Source organism: Macrobrachium rosenbergii, chromosome 56 (genome assembly GCF_040412425.1).
Source record: "Macrobrachium rosenbergii isolate ZJJX-2024 chromosome 56, ASM4041242v1, whole genome shotgun sequence".
Classification (NCBI taxonomy): Eukaryota; Metazoa; Arthropoda; class Malacostraca; order Decapoda; family Palaemonidae; genus Macrobrachium; species Macrobrachium rosenbergii.
Window position 1 is genome coordinate 20,919,674 of NC_089796.1, and position 25,621 is coordinate 20,945,294.

A 25,621-nucleotide genomic window follows, 5' to 3' on the forward strand; every position below is an offset into this window, starting at 1 on the left:
AGATCAGTGGGTGGTGCAAGTGCTCCAGCTAGGCTACCGTCTGCGTTCGCCCAACCTCCTCCTCTCTCCATTCTCCCATTTCCTTGACAGCATACTCAGAGGCTCAGTCAAGTTTTCGGCCCTAGAGACAGAAGTCGGTCTCTCTTAGGAAAGCGGTCATCAGTAGTGCAGGGCGTGTCAACCCCAGGTTTCTACAACGCCTGTTTGTAGTCCCCCCAAGTCATCAGGGTTGGAGGCCAGTTCCGGCGTAAGTGCTCTCAATATGTAGTGAAAACCAAGTTTTCCATGGAAGCGAACCGCTCAGTTCTTCAGGCACTGGCTCGGGGGATTGGATGGTGACCCTCGACATGGAAGATGCCACTACTTCCATTCAGTACATCAGGACTCAGGAGGTATCTTAGCTTTGTTTTCAAGGACAGAGTTTACCAGTTCCGGGCCCTCTGCTTGGCCTGTCGACCAGCCCGCAAAGTGTTCACCAAGTTCTCGCCTGATGGGTCCTTGGCTCCACCTGGAGACCTTCACCCAGAACCCTAAGGTTAGCTCGGGACTTAGGGATTCTGATAAAACGGAAAAGTCGAGCTTAGTTTCTTACAGAGGATTCTTTATTTGAGGATGACTCTGGACAGTCTAACACCGGGCTTTTCTGTCTCCCAAAGGGTCTCCTCCTGCCTTCCAGGCGGTGGAGAAGTTTCTTCTCCTGGACAGTTGCTCAGCCACATCGATGGATGGCTCTCCTGGGAACTCTGTGCGTCAGCGGAGCAATTTGTAAGGTTAGGCCATCTGCGAGACTTCTTGGCCATTTTTCCTCAGGGACTCTTGGGACAGAAGGACCACGGACTCCACGGTCTTCAACATTCCCCACGGCGTCAAGGGGCATCTTTTTCTGGTGGAAGAGTGGCGGAAAGGCTTTCGGAGGAGTCTGGATCCTCCTAAGACAGCCATCCCTGCAGATGTTCTCAGGCCGAGTCAATGTTGGGTGGGGGCACATCTGGCCAACCTCAGGGCGTCAGGAGTTTTGGTCGGACGAACAGAAAGCTCCCATCAATGTCAGGGAACTGTTGGCCATTCACCTCGCTCTCAGGAATTTTAGAGCCCGCGTCTCAGGCCAAGCAGTAGCTGTTCCGCCGACAACTCGTGGCTCTAGCCTACATCCGGAAACAGGAGGTACCCATTCCTTCGCCCTGTTCAAAGCTCACGAGGACCTTCTTCTGTGGAGCAGACAGCAACAGGGTGGCCCTGTTCCCTCAGTTTGTGCAGGAAAACTGAGCGTCCTGGCAGGACTAACTCAGCCCGTCAGACCAGACTCTCCCTACGAGGTGGACCCTGCACCCGCAAGTGTGCCTAGATCTATGGAATCTGTGGGGCACTCCCATAATAGATCTCTTAAGCTACCTCCAGAACCATCGTCTCCCAGTGTTCTGCTCACCAGTTCCAGACCCACTGACTCACTTGGTAGGCCATGCTCTAGACTGGGCGAACCTGTTTGCCTATGCCTTCCCTCCTTTTCGGGCTCATCAGGCAGTGATAAACAAAAAGTGAAGAATTCCATCAGCAGGTCGAGCTGATCTCGTTACTTGATTCTGGCCAAGGAAGGAGTGGTTCCGGACCTGCTAGATCTCCTGATAGACTTCACGAGGCTTCTACCTCAAAGTGTCGTTTCTCAGACTCAACCCCACCTAATGAAGTTCCACCAGGGGATTGTCACACTCGCTCTGACAGGCTTCAGACTGTCAGGAGGCTCATCAGGCGAGTTTTTTCAAGAAAGGCTGCAGAGGCTATTGCGAGGTGCAGAAGGGACTCCTCGAGCAAATTATACCAATCAAGTGGACAGTCTTCAGGAACTGGTGTAGAAAAATAGTATCTCTCTTCTTCGGCGTCTATAACTCAACTTGCCGATTTTTTCATTTACTTGGGGATTCAAGAAAATTTGATGCCATCAACCATCAAGGGCTACAGAGCTATGCTGTCCTCCGTCTTCTACCAGAGAGTTAGACCTATCAAATAACCGAGACTTGTCAGACCTCCTCAAGTCATGGGTACAGCTAAGGCCCCAAAACCTGCCCTTGCCTGGAATTTAGATGTAGTTTGAGGTGGTTAATGTCTCCAAGTACGAACCTTTAGAAGGTCTTTCTCTTAGAGACTCACTAAAATCCTTTTTCTGGTTACTTTGTAGCACCAAAGGGTTAGTGAAATACAAGCCATTGACAGGAAGTGGGTTTTCACAAGATGTGCTGTTTCTTTCGTTCACCTTGAATTTTCTAGCCAGAATGAGTCTCCCTCAACCCGTGGCCTCGGTCCTTTACCATTCAAGAACCTCTCCCGAGTGGCTGGCCCTCAAGGAGTGGGGCTTCTTTGTGCCCGTTAGAGCTATCAAAACTTACTTGGCCAGAGCGGCCAGCATCAGGAGACGTTCCTCTAACCTGTGGTGTTCAGTGTGAAAAGATCCAACCAGACCTTTATCCAAGAATGCCTAGCTTTCTTCGTCCAGGAACTCATCTTAGGGGCGCACAGGCACATCAGCGAAGAGGGCCTTGCAGCCTAGTCAAGTCTCACATTCCGCAGTGCGCTCAATAGTAACTTCAGTGGCCTTTTCGTCATAATAAGTCACTTTAGATCACAGAGCACCTTCTGGAGGTCGAAGTCGGTGTTTGCGTCTCACTACCTAGGGGAGGTTGAAGTTGCGTATCAGGACCTGTTTGTGTTAGGTCCCATATCGGTAGCAGGATTGGTTTTTAGGAGGAACACACTAGGGGTAGCTTCCTTATCTTTCCTTCCCCTGTGGTTTTATGGTTGCTGAGTTAATGGGAAGCCGGGGTGCTCAGTTCACCTGGGTACCCTCCATTCTGGTGACTGCCGAGGGTATAGGAAGGGGATGTATTTAACTATTTTTAGTTTTTTCAGTCTGGTTTTCAATGCTCAGGGCAAGAGCAAAGAAGTCACCCCTTGTCTCAGTCAGTGTACTTCCCTGACTGCTTGGGTTGTTATGGAGCAGAGTGGCTAGCAGTGCTTGCGCCCAAGGCCTCTGCAGGTAATGGACTACAACCAGCAGTAATGCCTCCTGCAAAAGCGGCATCTACCAGGTAGGTGACTCCTGCCCTTTTGTTGGTATGGATCCGTAAGATACCCATGGTTAGAGTTTGTTCCTTTTCTTTTTTTTTTTGTGTGTGTGTAACCTTTCAATAACTGGTACCTCATCCCTGCCTTCCACCTTAAATGTGGAATCAGCTTTTACAGTGTTTTGGTAAGTCATTATAATGAAAATGACATTTTTATGATAAAATGATGTTTCATTATACTTACCCAAAACACTGTAACAAAACCTCCTCCTCCCCGCGGGGGCGTTATCTCAGGTTTTCACTAATTGTGTATACGAGAATGAAACTGACCTGGGTTTATAGGTATGTCTCCTGCCACGCTACCCCCACCGGCATCCGGTGGGGTTGGAATCTCCCGCCAATTATCAGCGTTCCAAACAAAGTTTGAAAAATTTATATCTCGGACGTGTCGATTTTAAAGATAAGCTTTTACAGTGTTTTGGTAAGTATAATGAAACATCATTTTATCATAAAAATGTCATTTTTGACGTACAATGTTGTTTTTCTATTCTCTTTCCAAACTTAAGCATTCATAAATTTGTTTATGTTGGCTGAGAAGATGGAGAAACTGTTAGAGAAAGTTTTCTATACCTAAGCTGCTCTCTCTCTCTCTCTCTCTCTCTCTCTCTCTCTCTCTCTCTCTCTCTCTCAGATTAAATGCTGAGTTTCAGTGAAATTTTACTGGAATGTTACTGCAGTGAACTATTCTCAGTTTACAGTATGACTATGATCGTCAGCACCTCACACATTACTTTCGAGCCTATATTTAAACTTGAGGTGATGGACACTTTTTTTAGTTTACCACATAGAACCCCACAATGAGGGACGTTATTGTGTTTATGGAATTATTTTGTTTCGTTGAGGATGACTGTCGCCTTAGGGATGACATCCATTTCTGTGTTTCCTTGGGGATGACTTCAAGTTCTGGAGGAGAGAGAGAGAGAGAGAAAGAAAGAAAGAGAAAAGAGAAGAGAGAGAGAGAGAGAGAGAGAGAGAGAGAGAGAGAAGAGAGAGAGTTAAAGAGCAAAAATTGCGCCACTGACCATAATGTATGGAGATCTTATTGTAATATACAGTAAACATGTTGGAAAAAAACTTAGTTGTGACTTAAAGAGAAGTTTTGCAGTTGGTTAATGAAACCAGAAACATTAATTTATAGAACCAATTTTGTTTATTTGTGCCCTTACAGAAAGAAGTAAAATTCTCAGCTCTCTTACTTGGAATGCCGGTGGCCGTGAAAAGCACTTTTCCATGTCCGCTCTCATAAGATTTCCAGCAGTTCTTAACCAGACCTCTAGGAAATTGTGGAGGCAGAATGCAAGTCCTTTTTGGTTAACTTACAGTGATTTTAATTAAGCAGAAAATAGGAAACTGATGATCACCATTTCCAGCAATGACTTGGCTTTTTCAAAAGTTCTCTTTTGCCTATTTATAACTGGTTGGATTTTTGAAGGCTAAAGGCAGTTTCACACTGGATACAATGCTATGCGCGCCATGCTGTATGGCCATGCTCTTTGACAGTGGCTTTTAATTGCTGGCATTGTTTTAAGCGAGTCAGTTCACACCGGGTGCGAGGCTATGCTACCGATGTGTGCGACATAACACTCATACTGTAGCTTCCAAGATTGCCAGGCGCTGAATAATCCTGATGAGTTCCGGCGCTTGGTCTTCAAAACCTAAATTTCATAACCAATCAATCCGAGATTAATGGTAGCGATTTTGTACGTGGCTCTCCTCGCTACGCACTTTAGTTTCACAGCAGATGTTCCTGCCTTATGGCTTAAATCTAAATACAGTATACTGTAAAGTATACCTAAGCAAATTTACTCGAAGTAAAATTTTATTTTCAGTAGTGCATGGTCAAGTATTATTATTATTATTATTATTATTATATTATTATTGTGTATTGTTATTATTATTATTATTATTATTATTATTATTAAGGCACTTTCAAATGGGAGAAGCTAATGTCAAAGAATATAAATGATTTCATAGATTAATATATAAATTAACTTTAAATATGGCAGTAAAGATGAACAGATTAACGATAGATACTTACACACTTGCATGAGTTGTTCGCAAGCATTCATAGCTTTCGGTGTGAGCGCACGCATAGCAAGTATAGCTATCATGGCTACATAGCATAGCGTATCGCGCTTAGCATCGCATCCGGTGTGAAACTTTGACCCTGTTAAGGTTGTTTTTGTTCTTCTTGGGAGTTGACCTTTTGAAGGTGCAAAGAGAGGGCTCAAGCTGGAAGGATTCCGACCAGTAAAGTGAGGTTTTGCAAATAATAGTTAATGCAATTCGAAAGTTAGGAACACATTGTCAGGTTTGGACTTCTTTGAGTTTTGCTTTTTTAACTTCTGTGATCCTTCTATAATTGATTTGAATACTGTGAAGAATACCAGGACCTAGCTGATTATTTCTTTCCAAAAAGACATTGCAGAGAGCACCATTCAACGATCTTTGTTATGTTGTCAACATGGAAAATTTTACCATTGATAAAAAAAAAAGCTTAAAATTCAATTTTTCTCACGATTTGTACTATGCAATAATGAACCAATTCAGTTCACTCAGAAGTCATGAGAAATGAGGGACAAAGGTACCATGGAGGTTCTTTGAGTCCCCCTTCCCCCTCCCTCCTTTTTTTTAGGTACAGTATTTTCAAACTAACCAGTAGCTTTTGTCCTCATCTCTTCCGCTGGACGTTGAAGTACAGTGAATGCTGGAGAATAATGGCATAATAGATTCTTCTTGGTAGTGCAATTAATTTTCGCCATAGTAATACAGTAGTAGTAGTAGTAGAAACTTATTATTGTTGGATGCAAAGGCGGTGGGTGCAGGAGCTGTATGTTCCAGAATTAGGATCCTTGGGCTCACACTACCTTATTGCCTCTTGAAGGTCAAGAACAGTGACATTCACTCCTTACTTATTATGAGGATGCTGTTTAATTTGGCCTGTCTGGCAAGATGTAATCCTTGCTTAAGGAGGAGTGGTCTCCAATTTCTCACAGCAAGTGATAAGCGTGAAGGTAATTTGTTAGTGTAGAAATGGGCTTTATTCGTAAACCTATCAAAAAGAAATTTTACTCACTACTTGGCAATGTTACTGCAGCTACCTTATTATTGTTATTATTATTATTATTATTACTGATCAAACCAATAAATCTGCCATTGAAATGCTAGTTATCCCAAAAATGATTTTGTTCTTAAGATAGAGAGATACTTCTCCATACAAAGATTTAGATTGTCTATGCAGTATTTATGTTCACTTATTCAAGGTACTCCAAGTGAAGATTTTGCATTCTGTAAGATTAAATTTTTTACCGCAGTGGAGGCACTACAAATATAGGTGGCCACAAAATTCTCCAAACTTCTTCAGTTGGTCATGTAAAAGATGGTGTAAATGTTATAAAATAGGGGAACAATAAAAAAGTAGATCTTTCAAGATAGTGCACATTAAGAATTAACTTCAGGAATTTACAAACTTAAGAAGGATTAGAATTGTGAATTAAGGAAAAGTAAGAAGCTCAGGCTCCCAAGGTGAGGAATATTGGATGGGGCCTAAGACGAGATAACAGTAAAGTATGAATGCCATTTTGTTAGGAAATTACTTAGGAAACCTGGGATTCATGAAAATTTGTCAAGTCTCCTTACTAATACTAGTGCTTTGACAAGGTTTACACTTTGGAGTATGATTTCAGTTGGAAGTACTTGAGATGCTACTAAGAAGTTAAGAAGGTCCCTCGTTCAAGCTAGAATTCAATTGATTATATATATATTATATATATATATATATATATATATATATATATATATATATATATATATATATATATATATATATATATATATATATATATGACTTTTTATCACACAGTGATTTATATACAATCTTGAAGCTACAAATGTAAGCAATATCAAATCACGCTACCTGAATATCCGATGGCTCTTGATGGCTCAGTGGTAACGTCGACTGGAGATTGCTGGATGGCGGCGTCTGTGTCAGTGGGATCGAGACTTCGGCAGTGCCCGTCCGTCCATTTTATCATATAAATTCCCCTTGGTGATAATTCCCCATTGGGGATATTCCCAGGTAGCGTGGATTTGATGATTACGCGACATTTTGTTCTTCATGTTGTGTGTGTGTTTGTGTATATATATATATATATATATATATATATATATATATATATATATATATATATATATATATATATATATATTATATATATATATATATATATTATATATATATATATATATATATATATATATATATATATATATATATATATATATATATATATATATATATATATATATATATATATATATATATATATATATATATATATATAATATATAATATATATAATATATATATATATATATATATATATATATATATATATATATATATATATATATATATATATATATATATATATATATATATATATTATATATATATATATATATATATATATATATATATATATATATATATATATATATATATATATATATATATATATATATATATATATATATATATATATATATAATATATATAATATATAATATATATATATATATATATATATATATATATATATATATATATATATACAGTATATATATATATATATATATATATATATATATATATATATATATATATATATATATACACAGGTAATTGCAGAGTTACGATAATTAAACTTACGATAATTAGCTTTTATGATGGGATTAATGTATTAATATACGTCAGGAAACAATATTTTTAGAATACGTATTTTTAAATTTATGGGCGACTGGCGCGAGCAATAGCGTGCAATCAGGCGGCGTGCGATTGTATGCGATCGTTGGCCTGAGGCTGGAATAGGTACATTAATTCAATGAGCTGACCTCACTTGCTCGTTGTTGTCGGAAGTTAAAATGGGTCAGTGTTCGTTTGCAATTTTTGTCGTTTGTAAATACAGGTAATTACGAATGGCGATCCTTCGTCTTCACGATAATTGAGTTTCACGATGGAGTTAGCAATTAATACCTATGCGACAATATTTAGAAAATATTTTTAAATTTCGAACTGGCAACAGCGTACTACAATTGCCGTAGAATCAGGCAGCAAGAGAGACCAACTTACAATAAGACCAACTTCTTTTTCTCCATCTCTTTATTCCATCTTCTAGTTAAAAAAAGTAAGAGAATGATAAAAATATTGTTAGTAACCTTATACTCTTGAAAATCGTGCAGCCATAAACAACGAAGGCAGAGACTCTGTTGTTTTGCTAACGAATCGGATAACAGCTGTTTTGCTTGTATTTCAACCATCATACGGTTAAACAATTATAAGTAGTTATGTTAAAAATGATGTTAAGTACTGATATGTTTTTACCTACCCTTATCCGCTTTGGAGAAAGATCGGCAGAAATATACTGCCACAGTAAATTTAAGCTGCAAGTTATAGTTGAAGCTGAGAAAAAGAATGTTCAAGCTATAATGACTATAAATTATCGATGCATTGGCAAGATGGATGAAACTCTACAACAAATAAAATTGGAAGAATATTTCAATCAAAACTACTGGGCATGAGAGCACATATTACTGCTGTTTTCACGCCGATAAAAGATAAATACAAAAGCTCGTATTATGATGAAAGCAAGAAAATATGAAGCGGGTCTTGATTTTTTTACACAAAACAAATGGCCAGCGTAACGTCATCTATTAACGAAAAAATGGCTAAATTAATTTCACAGCAGAGACATATTTAAGTTATATTTCAAACTTAACCCCACTTCATATAACAGAAAAATATATGTCACTTATAAATAAGTATCTAGAGATTCATTTCGCTAACTAGAAGCAGAAATGCCAGAACCGGAGGTTAAATGCAATGAAATAAAGACTGCATGATCGATTCTCAAACTAAAACATTTGGTAGCTATGATCAAATTTATAATGCAAAAGCAATATAAGAATACGATTGGATACAGTGTAGTAAAGCATAACTTTTTAAAAGATCCATGGAAAAGATGAACATTCGTTATTTTGATGTTTGTATAATACGGTGTTATTATGTGAAAATAAAATACAGTATAATGTAGGCTAGGCTACCGTGTATGATATACGAAAGTGCAGGCTAGGCCTTGTTTGTTATTCAATTTCCCTTTATACTGACTTATCATGTCAATCTGCATTGAACCTGCAGAATTAGCTGACACTAATAAGTACTATACCATAGATGTATAAAGTATACTGTGTACTGTAGGCTAGGCTACCATATATGTATAGATGGTACTGATTACCCTAGTGTAGGCTAGCCATATTCGGAGTTATGATTTTTTCAACAAACGATGGGTTTTTGGAACCTAACCCATCGTAAGTAGGGAATACCTGCATATATATATGAGGGTCCCCGTTTCACACGGTTCCGTTCTTGCCGCTGTCAGAACCCGAAAATCGTCAGAAGCCGAAAAATCGTTTAAAAATCACAAAATCATAAGAAAACCTTACTTTTAATGCTCTGGGTGCATTGAAAACGATAAACTGCATTATTATTGAGTTTTACATCAAAAAACCTTCAAATTATGATTATACTGCCGTTTTGGGGCCATATTTCTTCCGTCGGATCGGCGTCTGACGTCGTAACCCCGGAACATGCGTTAAAGCCGGAAATAATTTCCGATGAATATATTTGAAAAGCGCTGGTAACCTCGGGCGTCGTGGCCGAACCGTCGTAAACGGGGGACTGCCTGTATATATATATATATATATATATATATATATATATATATATATATATATATATATATGCTCAGAGAAAGGAGTTGTAGGATTTGATAACATGTACACTGGCAAGGAAAGTGAAGATACAGTTTTTTTAAATCTTCGGACATACAGTATATTGCTCAATAATGCGACATCTGGCAACTTTAGAAAGGAGGAGCTTCTGTCTTAGTGTGTATGTTTTTTGCTTGACCTCCTATAACTTTCAATCATATTCTACGATTCTGACATCATTGATACTTTAAATGCAGTAGTAAGCTTTACAGTATTCGTTCAAGTTGTAATTTGCAGGACAGTTCTGAGCAAAATAAACATTTTTCGACGTAACCTTCCAATTAACCTTATACAAATGAATTTATGGCACCACAATGAACGGAATGCTTGCATAATCGGAAACGCGATCTTCCATAGTGAAATCAAGAGTTAAATTTGAGCAACGCGGGAACAATAAAGGAAACGAATGCAATGTTCGATGAGAGAGAGAGAGAAGAAAGAGAGAGAGAGAGAGAGAGTTGCTGTTGTGTAAGCCTAGCCTATATGTAGAGCTACTCATTTCATTATTTTTTTTTTTTTTAGAGATTGAGCGATACTATATTTGTATAGTATGTTTTGGAGAGAGAGAGAGAGAGGAGAGAGAGAGAGAGAGAGAGAGAGAGAGAGAGAGTTGCTGTTGTGTAAGCCTAGGCCTATATGTAGAGCTACTCATTTCATTATTTTTTTTTTTTTTAGAGATTGAGCAATACTATATTTGTATAGTATGTTTTAGCAGATGGAGAGAGAGAGAGAGAGAGAGAGAGAGAGAGAGAGTTGCTGTTGTGTGTTTCAGGCCTATGTAGAGCTACTCATTTCATAATTTTTTTTTTTAGAGATTGAGCGATACTATATTTGTATAGTATGTTTTAGCGATGAGAGAGAGAGAGAGAGAGAAACTATGGCAACGCAGAGAGAACGGGCAACGCCAAGAAACATCCAGTTACTTGTGTTTTCCCGCATGAAGTGCTCCCACATCATAGACAACGCTCTTGCAGATTTAAATAGATTTGGTCAACTTACCGTAGCTGTCGCAACATTTACTGCCATTAATTTCCAGCTGACTTTTAACACCGTGAAATACAAATATGAATGTGAAAATTAAAAGAAATTATCATTATCCGTATGATGATGCAATAATAAGCCTGTCCATAACGGAAAACAAGTAAATATTGCTGTTCTGATAAAGAGTACTACATCGAGATATTCACACACTATCTTTTAGATCTCTATGAACGAAGTCATCCGAGAAATTCTGATTACTGGACATGCTTGGTGTTTTTAAGTATCTGAACGTTTTTGTTTTGTGATTCAACATATATATGGTATAATTTGCATTGTATTTTCATATTCTAGGTAAATTTACTGAGATTATGTGTTTTCTGTAAGAAAAAAAATAAAATTCGATGAACAAAATCTAAAGAAAACTGTATCTTCACTTTCCTTTGCCGAGTGTACACATTCGCTCAACCGGGTCTAAGCAATGTCAGGCATCGGCAGCCGATCGAGGCTGATGAGGAGACCCCACCGCCTAAATCAAAGTCCTTCAAAAGAAGGCATCGTGTTTACCCCATATAATAATGGGAAAAATGCACGTTGCTTTAAAAAACGAAGAAGATATATATATATATTATATATATATATATATATATATATATATATATATATATGTATATATATATATATATATATATATATATATATATATATATATATATATATATATATATATATATATATATATAATATGATTTAGATTTGCAGGAAGAGACATTTTTATATTATATGTATATATATATGTATATATATATATATATATATATATATATATATATATATATATATATATATATATATATATATATATATAAAACAGTGGACCCTAGCGACACACTGACCAATACATATCATAGGCACTTTCAGGACCTGTCCCCCACTGGCTGTTGGCTGAGAGACAGGAGATCAGCGCCTGCCTACTTGAATACAGAGGCCCAAGGACTTCAACTATTTAGTATATATATTATATATATATATATATACATATGTATATATCTATCTATCTGTATAATATATATATATACACACATATTGTACTGTACATACATGCATACATACATATAACACGCAACACAACTACCACGGGGAAAATTTAAATTCTGGTTGTAAATCCTGACTGGTTTCATCTTTATATCCGAGACATCTGTCAGAGAACTGATACGTAGTGATAGAAATTTACAGTACAGAGGAACATGAAGACTGCTGGAAACCAAATATTCTCACCTGCCAGAGAGAGTAGTGAGATTTGTACACTCGTTAGTGACTGAGTTAAGGACTTTATTTACAATTATGATTTATAATGTGGTTGGCTTCTTCCCTCTTCCGCTGCCAACTATACTTAATATCTATAAATATGACATATATCTCCATAAATTAGTGGCTCAAGTATAAATGCTGTGACAGATATTCATAGTCTTAAAAAAGCTTTCTTTTATGAAACTTCCTCTGATAATGTTTCTTTCTGGTACATTGTTAGGAAAAGCTATCATTATTTTTTTACACTTGCCCAATTGATTGTATGATTGTTTCCGCTAACATTTATGAAAATCTGCTGTTCACCTTCACATAACTCATCCATTTTTTATGCTCTTCTATAGTTCCTCGTTGGAGAGTCGGTAGAGTCCTCGGCTAGCACTCTGCTGGGCCCGAGTTCGAGTCTCCGGCCGGCAATGAAGAATTAGAGGAATTTATTTCTGGTGACAGAAATTCATTTCTCAGCTATAATGTAGTTCGGATTCACACAATGACTGTAGGTCCCGTTGCTAGGTAACAATTGGTTCTTAGCCGTAAATAAGTCTAATCCTTCCAGGTAGCCTCTCTAGGAGAGCTGTTAATCAGCTCAGTGGTCTGGTTAAACGAAGGTATACTTATGGTCTTCTTTTCTCTTTACCAGTGATTTTCCAGTCTGACCAATATAAATGTACTTGTGCGGAATTTGATATACACATCCTTTAGTAATGTCGGGAGAATTCTCTATAAGTGCTTGTTTCACTGTTATTCTTGTTAAACGCTACAGTAACTCTAAAAGTCTTGGGCAGATGACGAATATCTTCGGAATAATAATTGTATGGTAGTGCAAGCAGTTGTTTTGTGTTGTAAGTTTCATTGTTATTATGCAGTCTTTTCTTGCCACTCTTAATGCACTGTTTAATGCAAAATCAGGATATTCGGTCGTGTTATTAAGCAGAATTTGCTTACTTTCAGTAAGAACCTTTTACCCTCCATTATGTCATTGCCGAGCAGTGCAGTGATTAAAGAGCTTCCACTTTCCTGGGAGATTCGGTCAAGCTTTTCAGTGTGTGAGGATTCATTGAAAGTAAATCGTATATATAGGAAATATTTGAAATTGACTAAATGTGCACGTTCCATAAAATCTCTTGATGAAAATGGGCTTTTCACTTTTATGTGTATTGGGCTGTAAGGTGAGGGTGGAGCATTTTATGATTAAAAGAAATTGTTAAAAACCACTGTGGTTTTCTTACTCGTTTTAAAATCTTGGTGGTGTTGGCATGCTATACTCTGGATTGTGCAGTGTTGTGAGTCTAGTTAGCAAGTGCATTAACTTATCAGATGGTTTTTAATGTCGCTGTTGGGCTCAGTTGGATGAATTCTAAAAACAACATTTCTAGGCCGTAATTTTTCTTATTAAGTGTGGAATAGTATTTTATTGCATGGAAGTAAGGAACAGTAGTATATGGTACCAACTAGTAAACCCTCATTCATGGTCGAAATTGAAGGCATTGCTAGTTTAATTTAAGAAGAAGACAAGTGAATGGTTTGCCTGACCATTGTCTCCTCTTGCAGGGATAGAAGATGGGCGAAAAGTCGTCTCCGACAGATTTTAGCGACATAGTAGAAGTTGATGCTTCTGGAGCCGAGGTTGAGAGAAAGTTTGAATGCGCCATCTGCAGCAAGAAGTTCATCCGGAAAGACCACCTGGAGGTGCACATGAACATCCATCTGAAGATCAGGAGGTATGAGTGTATCGTTTGCAACAAGAAGTTCATCCAGCACAGCCACCTCAGCACCCACCTACAGACGCACACCGCCGAGCGCAAGTTCGAGTGCCTTATATGCGGCAAGAAGTTCACTCAGAAAAGGTTTCTGGACAAGCACATGACCACACACGGCGAAGTGAGTTACGACTGCATTGTGTGTGGCGACAGTTTTAGAAACATTAACTCCCTTGAGTCACATATTGACCTTCATATCGGGGAAGAAAGAAGCAGATGTGAAGTGTGTAACAGAATTTTCCTCAATGATTCGTGTTTAAGGAGTCATATGGACGTTCATGATGGTGAAATAGGTGTGACTGATGTGAAAGTGAAGGTTGAATATGATGGCAATGATGTGTCGAGAGAACATGAACATTCTGTTTTTAATCAGAGTTTTCCTATAGAGCCACCAGAGCAAAGCCCCGACCTAGTAGATTCTAACGACTCAAAATTTGAAGTAAAGCAGGAAAATGATTATGACTCCTATTACAATTCGGAATTTTTTAAATGCTCAAGGTGTAACGTGACCTTAGACTCAAAACAGAGATATAAAGAACATATGGCAACTCATAAAAAGAACATTATTTACAGTTGCGATATATGTGGAAAAGGATTTTCCGTTAAATTTAATCTGGTAAGGCATTTAGAAATGCACAAAGGTGGAAAAGTGTTCCAGTGTGATATATGTGGAAAGAAATTTTCCTTTAAACAAAACCTCAAGAGGCATCTAGAATCTCACGACTGAACAAGTTCTTGTTGACGCGACTGTATAAAGATGGGAAAGGAAGATTTCCCATGCCTTTCAGGTTTATGAAAAGATAGGGTTATTTATATACAATATAAATATATATATATAAATTATATAAGTACAGTAGCGGTGATTTTGTTGGGGATGGTGTAGTTATTCATGCATGCTGAAATTTTATTATATTAGAGATATCAGTTTGTGTTCCATGAGAAATACTTTTAAGTATAATTTTCTTTTGGTACTCCCATTTCTGAAATATAAAAATGTCTTGTTAATGAAGCTATTTTATGGTGGGTTTTGAATTGAGTAACCATAGTTAGTGCAGATTTCCTGTGATGGTATCAAGTATATGAAGTGCTGTTTGAATCAGAGTTTCGTAGGTTAAATAGGTTTGGGTTGAAACTTGATCCGTTATGACATGAATCGTGGCTTTAAAATTCACGACAAATCAAGGTCGATATCAACACAAACTTCATGGCGCCATTTTGATTTTAATGAACTTTTTGAAATGGTGTTTCTTACGCAACATCTTTCGCCCATGTTTGGTTATGAACGCATTGAATATCAGGTATATTGTAAATGGTAACGTGTATAATGTGCTTATTTTTGGGGAGAGTAGTGTTTTGCTAAAGTAATAATTTGCCTTCCAAGGGGATACCTACAGTTTGACTCACATTTCCTTATTTATTTCATTGGCGGATTGTAAATTTTGAAAAAAGGCTTCTATGAATCTCCTCTGGTTGTTTTTTTTTTTTTACTTATTATTCTGCTGTGCTCGTAGTCTCTTCAGAATTATCAGTACAAAAAGTACTAAGAACTGAATAGTTATAAGTAAAAATGTCCTAGGTTTTAAACAAGTTATATGTCAAACATACTCATCAAGGGTTATGTGTCCATTATATACAAAATGCAGTATTGTATTTCCTTAAGATGATTGGACTATATACTGTGACATATTGTGCTCAATATCAAGAAACTTATTCTCCTGAGACTGAAGCTACCCAGCAGTATGTAGGCTACTTGTGATCGGAAAGTAGTACTGGTTTACATAATATGGTCATGGTGACATACACGGAACTGTAAGTGTGAATATTTTTTAAGGATATTGGAATGATAATGTATATTACTGCAAGTGGATATTCACTAATATGCTTACCTAATTCTGCATCAATTTTAAATTTCCTTGCCACTGCACATGCTCTAGATCTGTTTTCCAGTCTTGATTTTTAGTTTAATTTAATTCCAGTTATGATTCCGGTGACAGATGAAGTGGTCTCGCGCTGTGAAAATCAGTGTAGTGTGTGTGTGCGTGTGTGTGTGTGTGTGTGTCTGAGGTGGGGCATCCAAACTACTGTGTAATAGGCTCACTGTTTTCATCGATGCAATAGGCTATGATTCACATATCAAAGTACTGTAATTATTGATATAGGCTTTTAAAAAACAACGTATTTGCACTTGAAAGTAAGAGAGAAATAATGAAACAGTAATGAAAGTAAATGAGACTTTTAACAACTACTAGCAAGCCGATTGTGCTAATGGAAAATTTCCAACTGAACTGTAACCTCATGTAATGTTTATATTTGATGTTTTAACTACGTTTTGATATAACGTTTGCCAAACCGTTTTTCAGGCTATTCTGTACAGTATGCAGCAAAACTCTTGCGACGTTTTAAAATTTTGTACTGGACCAGCATTGTTCCCAAGTTGCCACTTAGTGTTAAATCTTAAATTTTACTCTGTAAACGTGTGTGTTTGAGGAAACGTTGGTCATATATGTAGAATCTTATCACTGAAACATATTGAATCGTGAAAAACAAAAATATTTCATGCTACAATAATATTTCAGAACGAAAACTGAGTACGTTACTGTAGCATGAATGAATCCCTCGAGTCGTGGAACCGTCAGACTGGATACAGTGAAACTGTGAAAGAGGACGTCGCAATGGGGAGAAAAAGAAAAGTTTAGCAGACCATAGTCTAATGATAAAAATTTATGCGTTTGGTTTATGAATTCAGTTATTAATGCTTTTCGCTTTTCTAGTTTTGTGTATAAAGCAAATGTTAGCCAGGATCATGCTTTCGATACTTCCAATAAATTATAATAAGTCATAGCTTAGGCTGTAGCCAAGGCTACATAGGTCTAGTCTCCCGAGGGTCTTTTCAGTTTGAAGGAAAAAAAATGAATAGATAAATAAATAAGCAAGATGGAGAGTAATCTTCGCTATTAGAAATACAAGTACGGTAGTTCTACCTTTTTATTACTTTACTTCTACTCAAGGAATGGAAGCCTATAATCAGGACGGACTTTTCCTAATAATAATAATTGGCTTCGGAGTCTAGGCCTATGCTATTGGCTTTATAACATACAAGGCTATATTTCAAATAGCAACGATATATAGTTGCGTCAAATCTTTGTACCTTAAAAAGGGGTGTCTACGTGACCATGAAGCAGGATTTGTGAAATTTCGCCACAGTGTGTGGTATACATCGGTCATTGTTTTCTTCCTAGGCCTATAGGCTCAATAAGAATGATAACAGTAATCGAGAAGCACGAAGTGCCCTTGGCTTACGGGTAAGGCGAGGGAAGGCAAACAACCATATAAACAATTGACGTTTGGTTTAGACCACGCCCACAATTACATCTCTGATACATTCTTTACGTTAAATATGTTACTATGTTGGCTAGAAAGTAAAATTTGTTAAGTATTTACGTCTTTTCATATTTACCGTAATTAAAAATTACTATGTTGTTATAATGATCTAGCTGATATTTTGATAAAAAAAAATATAGCATTGATACTTTAAACCTTGCTTAGTGAACTGTATCCTTTTTTTTAGCGAAGTTGCAAAATGTTTCGTCGTTGCACTTTTGCGTCATTGGAAATGTGAAGAAGGTAAGAGTTGCCAGTTAGTGACTTTCGAACAAAAATCACTGAAGTCAGGTCACAGGAATTTGCTGCATGCTGTACAAATATTCTGGCAGCAGGAAGTTTCGAAGAGGAACGAGACTAGCTCTTGGTGGTTGTTAATATGTTCTTGAAAATTGATATAGCAATGATGAACAATTTACACTGGAAATTGCAATTTTTCTGCCCGACACCATAGTGTAAATAACATACGAACCATTTGCATTTATAATACTTAAACCATTGAAACTTGCAAGCATTGCTAATTGTAAAAAGGGAAATTCGCAGTTTTCCCATATTTTTATGTAATGTCATTTTCTACGAAGTTGTAAACAAATTATGACATATTTTATACATTGCATACTTTGCGATAATGGTTTGTTCTGTTAATCTGCATGCAGTGTTGCCAGACTTTTTATCGTGTTCCAGGTTTTCACATTTTTCCTGTGATATAGATGAAATTACTGGTTTTAAGCAGTCTCGTCTTAAATTCCCAAAGTTCTCCAGCAAAATTGTAAAATATATAAAAAATAAAGGAAAATAATGGTGCATGTAACTCAAAGTAGCATGTTCTTATGTGCACATAATTCTAGACAACGTTAATATTTTAGGATGGTGGTTGGCAATGCAGGAGGCGAAACAGGCAATGTCATGCTTGGGTGTTGTGAGGATTTAAATAGAAAATATACATTGCCGGTACAGTTTTCACAATTTCTTAACCAGAACTGATAACGAACTTGTAATATTCTTGTGTTAGAATGTGATGCAGTCACTGAAGTGCATGTCTGTCTAGGAAGAGGAAAATCAATCCCAGAACTTAGGAAGTGTTTGACAGATTTTGTCCCGTTATTCATCTTTTATTTTGGAATATTAATAATTGTAAAAGTTACCATGAGGCGTACAGATAAATACAATTTTATGCCTTCGAGACAAAAGATCAAGGTCATATTGTTGTTGGCGTTTGTCTTTATCTTTTGATATCCAGAAGTGAATGGCTTACGGGAGTTACTGGTAACACGTTTTGATTTGAATGTAGTAATTTAAACCAAGTTACATGGACTACTCGTAATTTTTGTTTTTATTAGCTGCTAGGAAATTACCCTGCATTGAATAAACGAAATCCAAATTTTTTAAAAATATGCACATTTTCATTATCAAGAAAATTGCAAATTATTAGCAAAATGATTTGGCACCACTGCATGTGTTTGCTAAGGAAAAGAGAAATCCCTATGGCGTTTTTCAGAGATGCAAACGAGTATCAGGACTTTGCGTGAAAAAAGCCCGACGCAATATCTTAAAAACAAACCATAGAATTTTCTTGAAAATAATCTCATTATCTTTCACACACCCAAACTATTAACAAAGTACTTCTAACCTAACCTAAGGGTGTGGCCAAAAAACCAGGCCTTGTGCAATACCGGCATACATCCCAGGAATTTGCACCCAGGTGAGAAACGAAGAGCCAAAGTCCAGCGAAAACTGAACTCTGATGGGAAACATGATAGAATCTTCCTTGCAGCTGGTGTTTCCCAGTTTTAAGCTGACCAATATTCAGCTTGTGATATTTTTTTTAACAGATTCCACTTTCTATGACTTAAGACTGGTAAGCCTAGTCCAGTGTATTCTGCCGAAAATAGAATTTGCGTAATTGAACTTCGCGTAAATGTAAACAGTTGGTGTTTTGTTAATAAAATGCCTATATCTTGATGGTTATTGTTCAGGAATACAAACATTGGTTTTTTTTATTGATTTTCAAGTGAGAAATGACATGATACACCATGTAATCATTATGTTAACGTGTTATATATTTGAATAATTGTCGCCATGGTAGTGTGTGAATGATAGCCATATGCATTAATATAGGTCACGGGTTGTGAAATAAGTATTTCTTCCACTGGTGTTCTTTTAGTTCCAGTACATTTTTTTTTTTTTTTTTAGATTTTATTACTAATGTTTAAGTCAATATATTTTTATACTCTATCGGGATTTTATGTTGAAATCTTATATTAATTGTCACTTTAATGACTGTGCTATTCTTAGTTCATTGTTTTGAAGCTGTTTCAAAAGGTAATGAGATTCCTGTATCTGGCGTGTTCATCATTACAGAACATTTTTATTTCATTTGCCACAGATTTTTAAGTGCATATAAATTTGTCTCGAGTATTAGCCCATAAAATTAATATGTTATTGATGTATGTAGTGCAGCTAAAATGTTCAGAGGCAACTACATAGTGGTAACTTAAATGGTGACTCCATGGGAAATCAGGACTCATTCAAGACATAGTGAATGATAAAATTTTTTTCTTTAAATAAAGTGATATCAAACATTAAGTGGAGTTTAATGTTACAAGAATTGATGTGCTACACAATATTTTAAAGGATGACGAGTTGGGTAGCTTTACAGATACAGCATAATCCTTTGGTAAATTGGGATTTCCATTAGCCCAATCTGGACGACTCAGGCCCCAGTAGTGTTGGGTTAGTTAAGGTTCATCTTTACTACTGCTGTATATGGATACATTGAGTATTACTGTCTTACTGTAATATTTCTCAAGTTCTTTGAGAAAAATACCATATTGACAATGTATTGTACTACAGTACAATTACTGTACTTGCTGCTATTTTATGGAGAGGATGTGCTCCAAATTTTGGAGCAGGGGAATAACTGTAGATTAAGTCACATGTAGGTTCAAGAGAAAGAAAAATGAAAAATATAATTAATAAGATGTAGGAATGTCTTAACTTTCAAAATCTCAGGTACTATAATAGCACTGTAGGCACATGTTTGTAGAGCACAAAAGTTATTTTAACTTAAACTTGTTTATGAGGGTTTGGTATGGCTACATCTTACAGAAAATGGTTTCATAAAGATTGCAACCCCTGAGATTCTGGTGTTATAAATTGATGTCATCTGTTAGAAGAAACTAATTAAACAAGTATTCTGATGTTGGAAAGTGTTGGAGCTCTGGTTTATCTTCTGCACAAGTAGCAGTTCATAAAGGTATCAATGAACCAGACCAATGTAGAAAATCATAAACATGTTATTTTTATTAATTTTCCATATGGAGTAATTGACATATACAGTATATATATATATATATATATATATATATATATATATATATATATATATATATATATATATATATATACATAAATTATAATATGATCAGAAATGAAATTTAATGAACTTTAATATTTATTTACATAAAGTAAATTTTCTGTTTTTGGTTGTTTTCAGTGCATCATTCTAACTTATATGGTGTTATTTGGCTTCAAAAAGCTAAAAAAAACCAACATTCTGTCATTGTAAAGAAATTCACAGCACACAGTACAAGAAAGTTATCTCTACAGAGGTAAAGGGTAAGCCAGAATACAATGTATTTTTACAGAAAAGTTTCAATACCCCAGTCCCACCCCTATCTCTATTGTAAAATTCTCAGATGGTTAAATTACGGCAAGATTAGGAAGTCAAATTTCAAGAGGCTTTGTAGTGCTTCATTTTACCCTTGTGGTGTTCGGGGGAGTACAGGACTTGGTTAGACTTGTTTGCCGCAAAACAATTCATAGCTATGGTAATATAAATACAGTATTACTACTTTTCCACTTCTGAAACCATAACTTGCACACAAAACATGAATACAATCATAACTTGCACACAAAACATGAATACAGAAATAACAAGAAATTAAGTCAGTCATATGGAGTACAAGATGATATTGTAAGTACAGTTGAATAATACATTATGTTGTCCACATTCAGTGTACCTGTTGTAAAAGTAGAGGAAAGAAAAATCTAAACTTAATTCATTATAATAACTCTTCAAGAACAAATTACCCAGGGTATTGAGAAGAAAAATTAATGTCCCAAAAGTTCCATTTTTTCCTTTTGCCAAATGAATCGAAGGAATTCGAAATTACAAGCTACAGGAGGTATTTTTATGTTGATAATTACCTGCTCTAGATTTATTTTAAGTTTTGCAGTATTGAAGTGACGAATAGCCGAGATATGGTAGTATATTCAGTCGATCTCTTATTAATAGATGAACTCATCCAGTAAATTATTAAGCAGTGTTATCAGATCTCATGTAGTTGGATCAATTCTAACCATATTTTGATGTGTACTTGGTAAGTTTTTTATGATCTCTTAGCACTTCATGATGTTTTCCTTTATTTCTCATTCAACTTTGTCTGTTGACAGAAATGTTGCAGTGAAGTAGAGGTCTTACTTTCATGTATCATGATTTTACTACTACTTGAAGAGCTGTTAATATCTTGGTCTGTAAGCATGAAGCAATAAGAATACTGCACCAAAGGTTAATGCTGTTTTCTTTAAGCAATATTTCATTTCTACAAGACATTTTTGTTACTTGTCTGAGGTAAGAGGCTGTCATCTGTGAGTAGTCTGATGCTGCCTGCATTAACATTGTGGTCTAGAACTGCATGGATTTTAGTCTTGACTATATTCATAGAGTACGCTCTGCAAACTTTAGTGTTTACAGTTTTTTACTGTCAGTGGAAAGAAAGATAAAATTTAGGAGTCCCTATTTGAAATTAGTTTTGTATAATAACCCATGTGTAGTTCTAGCTAGCCTGGAGCCTAGTATTGTATTATTTATTCTTGACATCCTTTGAAAAATATTTTTTACTGGTACTTTTTAATATTTTTGTATCATAATTTCACAGGTTTTGTTCCTCAGCCAGTAACATTCGATTATTGTAGAGGTCCCTTGTCATGTCTGTAATTTTGGGTTTTTATTTTGTGTAAAGTAAATTATTTTGTAGCTTGCTTCAAGCCTTTAAACAGTTATATATAAATCTCCAATGAATCGAAATGATCTCTGTATTTCTTAATATAATAGACCTACATGTATATGTTTACCATTGTCAAGATTTATCATTTGTTTGAGGTACTGTGTCTTTCATATTCTAGGTCTGATTTAAATTAAGCCAGCTAAACATAAGAGATCACTCATAATTTAATTTTTTTTTTTTTTTTACTTTTACTAAGTCTTACGTGATTCCCCTGAGAGACATGTTTGTTATTCTCAGATGAGAATTTATCATAGCTGGACTGAGAGAATGGTCAGAATACCTGGTTCAAGTTTCTACTTGTGTGGTGATTGTTTCAGGTCTGATTACATGCCAAACTGTTTTTATGCCATTAAATTGCTGGCTTAATCGGGTTCTTTTACAAACTGAGAAGTAGCTTCATCGTGATGGCAAAAAAGTGTCTGTTAAAATTTTTTTTAATACTGTCCCTCTGCATCTTTCTAGTAAAGTACAGGCTAAGTAGCTTTTTGGTAAACTATGGTCAGAGTTGGGTTTGCAGTGAATTTACTTCAGTGCAACATCCAACCTTTGCCACTAGGTTTTCTTATCACTGAAAAATCTTGTCTAGATCTGGGTAGATTTAGGTTATGACCAGTGCTTTCACCATCCTTTTCTGTGGGTTGTATCTTGATATGTAATTTTTTATGATTCTTCTAGTTCTTTTGTATTGCTAGGAATTAATGTGTCTTTTCTATGATGTTTAATATTGGAAGGCAGGATGTTTGTTTTCATGATAGATTTTTATCTAACCATAAAGAACTCTTCTTTAGATATAATAAAGATTATGGCCAAGTTTTACAGACTTCTCCTTTATCTTAGTCACTTACCAGATAATATTCACTAGCAAAGCTATACTGCTGTATTTCTACAGTATTTGTAGTACTGTATTGGGTTGTACTTCATGAATGGCCTGCTGGCCTTTGTACATTACAGTATTTGTTTCATGTCAGTATCATTCTAGTGCCAGACAAGATATTTATGTTCTTTAAGTACAGATGTCCCTTGAATTTTGTGGAGGTTAGGGGCACCAGCTCCCCACAAAAACTGAATATCCTTGAATAACTCTTGATCCCCCAAATCTTAAGTCTTAAAACTGTACAATACATTGTATTGTTGGTCATAAACTTGATCAATATTTAACATTTTAAAGATGAAAAGATGATTATTCACCAAATTATTTATGTACAGCATAGCACAATATGCCCGGTTTGGTGTGCAGTACAGTATAGTATTAAGTGGAGAGAGAGAGAGCGGCGTATTGTACCTGGACTACGATACTTCAGTATATGTACAATAGTTTATTTCTCATACTGTGTACAAGTTATTTAATTATAAAACAATACCAGTTAAAAAGGATGACTTTAATTTTAAAAATACCACTTACTTATGTATATGTGAGTAGTACATGCTAAAAGGAACCACTTCCTGATAAGTGTTTCACACAGTTACTCAGCAGTTTTGAACAGTGATGATGATGAAAATGATAGCCCATCTCAAACGTGCTGACGCAGTTCTTGCTGCGAAGTTATTACTCTTACACACACACAAAAGTGGATGCAGGTCATTAGGATCTTCACCCCGTTTAATACCTTCAGTTTGAAAAGGATGAGGAGTGACTGGTCTCAGATTCTCTTTGATAGCAGGAGTGGAAGAGGTGGGGATGGGTGGAAAAAGAGGTAGGGATTCTGAGTCTGACTTCTGGGAAATACAATGCGAATTCTGTATGGCTTTTTTGCCTTTTCATTTCTTTGAAAAATAACTTTTATAGTGTAACTGAATGTTCTGCAGTTTCCTTTACTTTCAAGTCATGTATGATTGACTTGTCAGTACAGTATCATGACAATAATCCATGAAAATTGGTAACCACTGCAATCATGCTGCAGTATTACCTGCCATAAACTTGTTATCTGGCACTATTTCCTCTGTTTCTTCTAGTATAGCATCTGTTGGGGTTAGCTCCACCAAGTGTGTGGTAAGCTTGAATTTCCATAAGATGTATAGTTTATAACCTTCCCAACATATCTTTGCAATAATCACAATTTCTTTTATTATTTCTTTCATATGGACTCCTTGGTACATCCTGTGAAGCCATTGACACTTTATAGCCGAAGTTTTCTCTGGCATGAACTATTGTCTGAGGCTTGATAGCTTTAATGGCTTTTGTTTAATGTTACTTTTGGCATCGGCAGTTGTATAAATTTCCACATCTGCATTACATTTTCCTTAGTGGAATTATCTTCCTTAGCTTGAAAAATACAAGAGTACAGGAGAGTAATGGGACTGAAACCTTATTACTCCCAGTGTCAGGGAACAGCAGACAATGTCGATGTCTCCAATGATGTGCTTGTGGGATTGTAGAAGGCCAGGGCCATTGTGTGCAGTATAAAAAAGGCCTGAAAAGTCAGTCGTGTACTGGTAGGTTCTTCCGACTTTCTGGACAAAGCATCAAAAAACAACTAAGAAAAGTGTTCTGGTAGTTCATGCCTTCTTGTTGTGTATCTAAAAGACCAGTGGTTGGCATTTATTTTTAGTTTCTTTATAAGTTTTTTTATGGTGTTACAACGAAAATGGGAGGTAACTCAGTGAATGTGCTAAAGCAGACACTGCTGCAAGCACAGTGGAAGAGCAAGGTGGGCTGTGGTCACAGGTGACTGTATGTTTACTCAATAGCATTTTGTTTTTGAGATGATTCAGTGACAGCCAAAGAGTGAGTAACTCCATTTATGAGAGCGTAGGTTCGTATGCTAGGAAAAAATGCAAATTACTTTAGAATTTGGTATTTTTTATTAAATAACTCACGGTCATCATGATGGTATACTGGTGGGCAACTGTAGCATGTGAGTCCACAGAACATAGAAAGTCTAGCAATACAGTCTTTTCTTTGGCATTTACAGAGCATTTTTAGTAGCGCTAGAAGCTTTACACTTTTGCCATATGAGTAAATTCAAAATTTTACTGCTCTACCATACTAAAGATACAGGAACCACAAAAACTATTGATCACTGCATGCAACAAACATGTGAGTGAGTCTTGGAGTTGAGACAAAGGTGCTGGAATCCCCCAACAAATCTTGTAGTTGAGACAAAGGTGCTGGAATCCCCCAACAAATCACACACATCTGCAGTATTCTTGTGAAATGTAACTTTTTAAAAATTTCACAAAT

At 36.2% G+C, this 25,621-nt stretch overlaps 2 protein-coding genes across 2 annotated transcripts in view; both read left to right on the forward strand.

Annotated features, from left to right (window-relative positions):
• The window catches only part of Tpst (tyrosylprotein sulfotransferase), a 329,702-nt gene that overhangs the window by 100,637 nt on the left and 203,444 nt on the right, over nucleotides 1–25,621 (forward strand). The gene's annotated exons all lie outside the window — the stretch shown is intronic.
• On the forward strand, nucleotides 13,791–14,717 carry LOC136836114 (zinc finger protein 157-like). The gene has a single exon (XM_067100105.1). It carries the CDS (start codon nucleotides 13,791–13,793, stop codon nucleotides 14,715–14,717), a length of 927 nt encoding a protein of 308 aa, XP_066956206.1.

Coding starts and splice junctions, on each gene's coding strand:
- LOC136836114 (XM_067100105.1), top strand. CDS start 13,791: ATGGGCGAAAAGTCGTCTCCGACAGATTTTAGCGACATAGTAGAAGTT.